We start from the raw sequence: 10,143 nt of genomic DNA on the forward strand, positions 1-10,143 counted from the left end.
TTCAGGGCTCCCCGCTTCGTACCTCAATACTCAGCGCTGGAGATGTTCATTTGTAGAGATCCAGATGCGTCTTCCTGCGTCTCAGGCTGGTTCCGTGGTTGTTTAGGCTGGTCTGGTACCTATCCAGCTCGACTCGGAGGACCGGCTGAAAACAGTGTCTCCTACTCCTCCGCCATCTTAACTCCTCGAGAGAGAGAATCTTAAGCAGGCTCTACATCCAGGGCTGAGCCCGACGCAGGGCTCAATCTCATGACCCCGAGATCATGACCTGGTCATGTTGGCTCCGGGCAGCCTCCGCCACCGCCTCCCGCGCCGCCACCAGCACTTTTCCCCAGCGCCTTCGCGCCCCGCCACTGCCGCGCAGTCCGCGCCTGCCCAAGCCGCCGCCTCTGGGCGGCCAATTTCCACTCTAGTTATTTTTTTTAATGATGCCTAAACTGTTCCACTTTGGGCCAGCAGGAACCTATTCAGGCTTGCTCCTAAGCTTTTTTTGTCAAGACCCTAGTAACGGATAGCTTCTTTGCTATTAGTAAAGATATCCAGGCCTCAGCTTGTACTTTTTCTCCCTCATCACCAGTTTTAGAATCCATAATTTCCCCAAAAAAGTACTGGTTTTTGGTTTTTTGTTTTTGAGAAATTACTTTAGGGACCACCTTCGGAGCAGTAGTAGGTGTTTTTATTGCCGTTCGGTTGGTGTTAGTATTTGTCTCTAGAAATCTTATTGCCAGAGTTAAGAAAACAAACTTATGAGTTAATACTAATGCTTCCAATACAAATTTAGGACCACAGTGTTTTTAGTTAATGTGGTCTACTTTATATATGTTATGCCCATTCATCTTTAACAAGAATAATATTTCTCTACAATACCAGCAGTGGAGGATTTAGACTATCACAAATACTCATTTGTTTTATTACACATGACATAACAGTCTCAGAATAACAAAACTAACACTAATGCCACGAACAAAATAGTCACTAAAAAGAATTTTCAGTTTTTTCCACTTTTTGGATATATTCTACGAGATGCTCATATAAATAGCTCCTCTCTGTGTGCTTATGCTGTCAACTAGATAGACACATTGATTCATTTCATGTCATTTTCAACTTATGGAGATTTTTTAAATTAATGTTCTAATTATGGGGTATATTTATGTGGTTCCAAAGTAAAATCTATGAGAGAAGGAAATATATTCAATGAAGTCTAGTCTCTGCCCCTCTCCTGCACTCTATTCTGTCTGTCCCTTTATAGGAAACCATGTTTTAATGATTTGTCCTTCCCTTTTTTATAACCTATATATTGAGATAGATATTTGTATTCCTCCGCCCTTTTCTTTTATAAAGAGAATATAGTGTGTGCACTTTTCTCTGCCATGCTGTTTTGACTGAACAAGATATTCTGGGGGACGCCTGGGTAGATCAGTCAGTTAAGCGTCTGCCTTCGGCTCAGGTCATGATCTCAGGGTCCTGGGATCGAACCCTGCATCAGGCTCCCTGTTCAGCGGGGAGTGTGCTTCTCCCTCTTACCCTCCCCCTGCTCATGCTCTCTCTTCTCTCTCTCTCTCTAAGTAAGAAACCTTTTAAAAACCTTTAAAAAAAAACAGCAAGATATTCTGGAATTATTTTACAGTGATCCTTCCCCTCCCAACCTTCCTCCACATATTCCCATGTGAGAATGTGCCACTTATTACTCACCCAGGCCCTTCTGGTAGCCATTTGGATTGTCCCTACCCTTCGTTGTTATAAATACTCTAGCAACAAATAGCCTTATTTATGAATGTATGTTTTCAATTTCTTTTTCTAGTTTATCTTTGGATAGATTCCTAGATGGGATTGCTGGGTGAAAGGTAAATTAGCGTAATTTTATTAGATGCTGCCAAATTGTAGTATTTTACATCCCTACTAGCAATGTATGAGTGTGTTACCAACAAAATATGTTGTCAGACTTTTTTATTTTTTGCCATTCTCTTGGTGAAAAATGGTATCTTTGTGCAGTTTTACTTTGCCTTTCTTTTATAAGCAAGCCGAGTGAGATGTTTTTCTTTTTTTGTTGTTGTTCTCTAGTTTTCTGATCAATTCTATTCTTTCTATTTTTCAGAGTCAATACAGATTTGTATGTGAAGCTATTTTGAAAGTTTATGAAGAAGGATTTGTTAAACCCTTAACGACATCATCAAATAAATAAGAAAGCAAAAGTCTGGGACATGTGTCAGAAAACTGCTTTCTGTTATATTCACTGTGCCATAATTCTGCGTGCAGGAAATGGCATTTAGACAAAACAAATGAAGAACTAACAAAAACTGAAAACTTCAGCACTGTTGCACTTTATGTTTAAGAAAATGTCACTCTCTCAAAATCTGTAATTCACGTGTTTGAAGACTATTTCATGCTTTGCCCCGAACAAATAGTGAATAACTGAGTATGTTCAGGGTAATTTATGAAATTGGTGGTGGCGCCATGCAGTCCCCTTCTGGTAGAATTGCCACAAACAAGGCTCAGAATTCTCATCATCTCTGTTATACACCTGTATTTTGAAAGCAAAAAGAAGTAAACATCAGGAGTCAGCTCTGGTGTTACCCAGTGATTCATGTACTTATTACTATACTGGTTAACCAGATTTTTATTTTTTAAATTTTAGCAATATCATTCTCAATATTAGCCAATACACTGCCTATGGATGCAGCACATCTTTCCCTGTACTCCCCCTGTAGAGACCTGCTGTTCATGAGAAGAAAGATGGAATTTGCTTTTCCCAGGAAATGCTGCACATTGTCCATTTACCAGCATCTTCTAGAAAGTATAAATATGAATCTACAAATTTTCTTGAATTTAATAATGTAACTTATATTTATCATAAGGTTGGCTTATTCCAAATCATGTGATTTCACATACTTGATGTAAAGGAATGCATGCATTGTGTCTTAACCCCTTAAGTGCCTTGAGACGTCTTTGTATGTCTAATGAAAAGGCACTCATTTGACCCCACTAGGAGGTATGTATATTGTACATTTACATTTTTATGCATTTTGAATCAGTTCACATTTTAAAACATAGCTTCTTGTATGAAGAGTTATGCAGTCAAAAAAGGGTATGGAAATTCTATTTCTTACTCAATTTTCCTGTATTTTGCCACAAGAAGCAAAGATAATTTGTGTTCTACTGAGTGAGCGCGCTGCTGCTATGAAATTGTCGAAAATCTGCTCATGCCTTTCCTGAGGGACAAGGGTTACAATGTAGCAGCTCAAGTCGAAAGATGCTTTATTATTCAAATTTTCTATTTATTTTATCCCTGACTTTAGAAATGGCACCTAATATGCATATTAAAGTTAAACATATTCATATTTTCAGCTAAAGTTAGAGCAATTCATTGTGATTTATTTCTCTCAGTGTCTAAATTGTTACTCTAAAGCATTCATTTCAAGCTTTGTTCACACTGGTCTGTTGGTTGGGATACTTCAAACAAGGAATGAAATGTTATTGACTTACTTCTAAATGTAATCCCTCAGTAACTGAAATGAGGGTTTTGCTGTCATTTTTTGCATACAATTAAATTAATCCAGTTTATATATACTTACTAAGTTATAAGCATGTTCATGTGGAGTTTTGAGTGTCCAGCCTGATGGAGGATCTGATTCCCTTTAAGGATGTGTATATTTTCCTCTTCAGGATTTTTTTTAAGTCTAGAGAGATAGAACTTTAAAATTGCCCAGTTTTAATATCAGTGGAAATTTGCTCACCTATTGAAATGTTATGTTACACAATTATATGGATTATGGTTAAAACAGATTCATTTCCTAGTAGTTTCCTAATACTTCTGTGGAGTCTTGATAAAACTTAGAGTTGAATAGTTTTGGAATGCCATTTAGTATGAGGGGGGGGAGAATGTACATTTAAAAATCTTCAGTGTAATTGAAATGATGTTATTTCAAATATTCAGAATCCATAATAATAAATTTTAGGAAGTTAAGCCCTAAACATTAATAGCCAAGATATCAAATAAATTATTATAATCAAATACTTTGATTTTTTAAAGAGAAAAGTAATATAACCTTTATGTCAGAGAGAAATTCTCCTATCTTTGGATTTCACAGCCAAGAAAGTATAAATTAGTAAATAACTATAGTCTTATTTGAACATTCCATTCTCTACCAACAGATAAGTATAATTTAGGCCGCTATATGACATCATGATAAGTTGAAAAGTGAACAAGTAAAATCCTGTTGGGGGTCTACATAATTAATAACTGTTTTGACAGTTTTTACCTGAATTAAAATCTGTTTTAATTGTGTGGACAGAATATGACAACCATAAATTAAAAAGATGAAACACTTGTATAGATAGAAACAGATAAATGTCATGGTTGGTATGTTCTTTAACTTACAGTTTTGTTTACACTTCTGAGATAAACTAGTAATTTGTTGGCAATGAGCACTGTTGCCTTTTTTAATCATTAATTCCAGTCTTTAAATGATAAATATTAGAAGTTTAGAATTACATTTACATTTCTCATAATAGGAATTTTCATCTGGGAGCTACCCTCTGTCAGTATTTGTATGTACAGAAAAGATGCTTTTTTAAAGACATATTAGGATCTTAAATTTAAAATTATCCTTCACAGCTTCTTAAAATGGATATGCTAATTATGCTTCTCTGTTCACCCAACAGGTAAGACTTTATCCATTACACCTAGGAATTTTTTAACCTGTTTATCAATCTAAGTAGAGTTCTAGGAATAATCCTAGCTTTAATATGCCAAGTAGTTCTAGATTCCATTCATATCAGTGTAATATGGTGTAATAAAATGTCAAACTTCTTGTATCTAAACTACTCTCCCCCTCCTCCCATAACTCCCCTGTTCGCTCACCCCCCCACACACACACACTCTAGAAGTCAATGCTGACTGTTATTCTTACAAGTGGAAATAGGTATTGGTGAATCAAGGGGCTTTGTAAATGCTAAGAAATGTTTGTGAAAACCTTTCCTCTCTGATTTAAAATGGTTTTACCATGTTCATTTCAGATGCTTTATTGAGCATCAGATTTGTGTCAGCGCTGTGTACATAGCATGAAGAGTAGACTTCACATTCACAAGAAGAACTGGTAGTATTTGTTAAACAAGTGCATCCGTTCAAAATAGAGGCTGAGTAAACAGTGTAAGAAAAACTTCCTTTGTGTGGCCTGCTAGCACAAGTAGGAAGGGGGAAGGGGTTGATCGTTTTGATGAAGAGTAAAGAGAAAATTTATATATAAAAACTGACTTCAAACTTTCAAAGGTATGGTAAGCCATTAAGACACACACTTTTGTGTGTTTATATATTTGTGTGTTTCGTAAAGGCTGATGCTAGCAGGGGTAAAGGATTATTTTAACTATAGAGTCGTTTATAATCTGTTGGCAGATCTGATCAGGTCTAATCAGGTATTTGAGCAAAAGTCTCCTGTCTCCACTAGAAATACTCTAACTTAAGAGCTGAAAGGAACTTGAATGATTTTATCTAATCTCACCTTCTCCTATTATTTTAGGCAACATATATGAATATCATAAATTCTTGTGAATTTTTGTCTGTTTCAGCTCAAGAATTATACTCAGGCAGTGTTTTCATGTAATAACTACGATGACCTTAGAAGATGTCACTTAATTTAGAAAATAAGTAGGCTTTAAAAGGTGATCCTAATTAGGACCCTGACTCAGTTTGCTAGTCATGCTTCCCTGATAGAACATAAGCTTTTGTAAAGTATTTAGGCTGATAACACATGCAGTATGAAAACATTCTGAAATGTAAATTAGAAGACTAATTTTTAAAAGCACTTAAAACATAGAACTAGAATTTAGAATATATGTCCACTTAAATGATTTATGTTCAGAATGTGAACATGTAGTAGAATTAAAAGCATTACTTATTTTATAATCTTATCAGCAAGAAAGAAAGAAACAAGAATTTTTAACAATGTTCTATTTAATACCTGTGGTTTGAATATTTAAGATACTCTGATAGTAAGGTTGCCAAAGTAGTTTTGAATTCATAAAAATTATTTATACCACAATAAGGTGGGATATGTTTACATCTCTTATTTTGTAGTTTAGGTGAATTTACATTTAAGTCACTTAGAGTAAATACATTATGGTAAATATTTGTTGGAATAAACATCTCTTAATAATATGACATGAAAAAGATGAATTATGTCACAGCTGGCTTTTATGCCACATCAACAAAGTAACTATATTATCATTGCTTACTTCCCGCATTTGCTTTAGCTGTCCAACCACAATTTCTGTAGTCATTTGTGTGTGTGTGTGTTGTTTCCTCCAAGTAAAACAGTTACGTTATTAAAACCCACTGGATTTTTCTTAAATATCAGAATTACTGATCTGTTGGCCAAGATTTATCGGTGTCTCAGTGTGATCACAACATAAGTTATAGCAACTGTTTTATAAAATTCTTAGTGAATTGTATAGCTACTAAGGAATTTACATAACAATAAAACATTTTTGAGAGCTATCTGCTAACAGATAAGTTCAGCAATTTTATAAAGAGCCCATGAAATTAATCCCTAAAATGTATTGTTGGGGTTCAGCTTACTTTACAATATCTACAACTATTAACATAATTTTTTATTATATCTTGACTTCATTTTTTTTTCTGACTTAATATTTCTGAGTAGCAATTAGTACAGTAAGCCTTTGAGTGTTATCAAAAACAAGTCCTCTATCAGCCAGAAACTAGACGTTTTAATCTTGGTGAAGATGTCCTGGGTAGACACCAAATAGTTATTTCTGTGTCCATTTCTAAATTTGCTGCTACTTATTTGTATGTTTTTCTACTGCAGTTTACTGTTGATTTCTGAAGTTTTATAGTCATTGTTATTTTTATTTTAGCAATCCAAGCTAAATGGGCAGCCGGAAGTAATATCTACTGGGGTGCAATCCATCAACATTGACTAGATGTGTTTCAATGCATAAAGGAGAAAACCAATTTTTTTTTATTTGCAAAGTAAGAGGTATTAGCAATATTGCAAGTTAAAGACTACAATTTTAGTTGGAAGTCCTAATGTTTAACTTCCTGAAACCTTTTAAAATTTCCAGTAAAAGAATGAAAGTGTTTTAAAAGCCTTGTGCTCATAGAAGTTTCAGTTAAGCACTGTAGAATTTTCCTACTTATTGTTGTGTAAATGATAGAGAAAATATTTTTCTATGGACAAGAGATTGAAACTGTTAACTTCTTTTACTTCATTGTGTAAAAAAAATGATATTTGTATGTCTTTCATGCTGTAAAAAAAATGAATGTATCTTTGAAATGTTAGAATTATGACTTGATTCTAAGGATACTCTTTGTTTAAAAAAGTCAGCAAGGGATTGAAAACAAGGAAAGGAAGAGTGTATTCTACTTCATTATATAAATGCAATTTTAGAAGAAAAATGTAATATTCATTATAAACAAGAGCAATCATTACTGAAGCATATTTCAAATATAATGTACATTCTTTTTCACTTTGTTTTGTTTTAGCTTTAGAACAGAAAATTTCAAGAAAATTTGTGCTTACTATTTTTAAGTGTAAAATAATTGTAGACTTCTGGAGTATGGAAGGGTGTTTTCGTGTGAGGGTAAACATTCTGCTGCGTGTGTTTACCATGAGGGAGCGTTCTCAGGCATTGTCAACTGTGGCAGCCACAAATGAGGACATCGCTGTGAGTGTGACTTTGGTGAAGCCAGAAATCTGTGCCTCAGATTTACTACAGTAAATATGTGCAGAGGCCCCTGACAAATAGTTTTGCCTTTTTATTATCTGTATCTTGGACGGATAAGACCACTGAGCCCAGTTTTGACTTGTGACAGTGGTGTCTTAGAGGCTTCAGGGTTTATTCAGCCGAACAACAGCAAAAACCCTACATTTTTAACCATTGTTTAGGCATGATTAATTTGTTCAACAGTCTCTTTAAAGGGTAGTATTTATTTATTAATTATCACTTGTTAAACTTGACTCAATGGGGCCTTCATTATTTTGACTCCTGCTACCATCCCTCCAACTTTTAAAAGTCATTAATTTCATTTTATAGTAGTCTCTGTGAAGTAAATACCCCAAACAACTACAAGCTGGTATTTTTCTTTACTAGATTTTTTTTTTAACTGTTGTTGAGAGATTACTATCAGGCCCCCTCAACCCTGAGAGTTTCCAAAATTTAGTAAGTATTACTTGTGCCATCTTGCTAAATGAAGTTATCACCATAAAGTCATCAAGGAGGATCAGCCCGGTTTACAATCTTAAACCCAAATAGGTGCTGATGTTTGATGTCCCCAAATACACTGTAGTCACAATTGAGTCCATTTTACCTTTTATTTAAAAGCAGCTTTTTGGTTTTTGCTCCTGAGTTGTTGTGTTGCAATTTCTTGCCTTCCCTGGCACGGAAATTTTCAGTCCAGTTCTGGAATTCTATGGCACCCATCTTTTCCAACCCTTTGGTGAGTTCACAAGATCATCCAGTCTTTCTTGTATCCTGTAGAATAGGTCAAATTTCAATGCTGAAATGATTTCTTGAATTTTAAATAGTAGCACTTTATTTCATGCTTACTACTGACTTAATTTATACATTTAAAAATAAAATCTAGGAGTTTTGTAAATACGGGAAAAACTTTATTAGTATGTAGAGCTCATTGGATTGGACCCAAGTAAAATGCTTTACAGTGATCTCTTAATCTTTTGATATTTAAAAGGTAACTTGGGTGATTGTAGCTTTGCCACTTTTCTGTAATTTATTTAGTACAGTAAAGACTACCCAGTTGATTGTCTTGCTGGACTCTGAGTTCTCTCAGCTTGCTTCAACCAGGTTTGGTTTACAGTTATCATTTCTGCTTTGCATTTTTTGTACATTACATGAATACTTGGAAATCCATTTGTTTGGTTTTAAGTCGTAGGTAGGGGTTAAGTCAATACTGCGCCACAAGTAAGTTGAAGAGGGCAAAGTCCTGACACTTTATATACATGTCAAGGGGCAGGATTTAAGACACTAAAAACAGTTTACATTAAGCTGTTTCATTTTCTATCATTAGAATATATGTGCTTAAAAAAAATAAAAACTGTCCACCCAGTGTTCTCAGAGCATCAGGACATTGCAGTTATGATCCATATTGTAATCTTTTCAAATGAGAAAAGCTAGTCTTTATTTTCTACAGTGTAGGCTTAATTTTAGGACAGATAATTTACTATATACTCATCAGTGATATTTTTAAGTAGTTTTACAAATAATTATTTCTATGTAGAGGGTGTATTAATTTGGGTTTTTTTTTTCTTGTAACAGGTGCTATATGTAAATATGAAGGGCGAAAGGTCACTTAGTTAAAAGTCTAGTTTATTTCATAATTAAAATATAATTTTGCATTTCTGCTGTCATTTCACGTTTGATTGTACTGAACTAGTAGCAAAATGGAATTAGCCCCTTAATTTTTTAAACTATCTTCCCCCATTTCACAAAAATAGCTCTTTCCATATGGTTTGTTTCCATAAATAAGAGGCAGAGAAGCTTAGGTTTCATTTAAAATGTGTAAGCTTGAATTTGGTCAACACTGGATAATTTGAAGTCATACTCTGCATCTGTCACTGCGGCTTACTGTATGCTTGAAAGGCCTTGTGTGTTTGTCTTAATTTCAGTGAAAAATTAGAATTCCTGCAGTTTATTCATGTAAAAAAAATCTATGAATACTAACAGCAGACAGGATAAAAATGCCGATTTGCATTAAAACTGTTTTAGTCCTAAGAGCGATTTATGTTACGTGAAATGCTATTACACATATTTTGTTGGCCATATTTCATTTTGATTGAAAAATAGTTGTTCAGGTACAAACGTGAAACTAGCTGTGACTTTTAATTGTTCAATTGCAAAATAAAGATGTGCTTTAGTAATTTAAAGTGTAGGAGTTTTGAAGATTATTTTTTGTTGTTGGGCTTGTCTAACAATGGTTATATTCATTAATGGGTGATCAGAAGGACCTGGGAGGTGCTAAGTGCAAAGTTTATCTCTAGAATTCCTGGTTCACTAGTGGCTGTATGTGGGGAGGAGGTGGGATTATTAAGTAAGGAACCAAAAGGGATTTAGAGGATTAAAGAATGAGGAAATACTCCTTCACTGTGACCACTGCTTGACTCCTCTCTTCTC

At 34.6% G+C, this 10,143-nt stretch overlaps 1 protein-coding gene across 6 annotated transcripts in view; it reads left to right on the forward strand.

The window, feature by feature from the left end:
- The window catches only part of PTPN4 (protein tyrosine phosphatase non-receptor type 4), a 219,612-nt gene extending 209,721 nt beyond the window's left edge, over window positions 1-9,891 (forward strand). For all 6 annotated transcript variants that reach the window (XM_040645905.1, XM_040645921.1, XM_040645912.1 and 3 more), the window contains one exon: window positions 2,096-9,891. In XM_040645905.1, the coding sequence (XP_040501839.1) occupies window positions 2,096-2,182 (87 nt within the window). In that variant the 3' untranslated portion in view covers window positions 2,183-9,891. The remainder of the gene's footprint in view (window positions 1-2,095) is intronic.
- The last annotated feature ends 252 nt before the right edge of the window (window positions 9,892-10,143 follow it).

Source organism: Ursus maritimus, unplaced genomic scaffold, assembly GCF_017311325.1.
Source record: "Ursus maritimus isolate PB19 unplaced genomic scaffold, ASM1731132v1 scaffold_1, whole genome shotgun sequence".
NCBI classification, from domain to species: domain Eukaryota; kingdom Metazoa; phylum Chordata; class Mammalia; order Carnivora; family Ursidae; genus Ursus; species Ursus maritimus.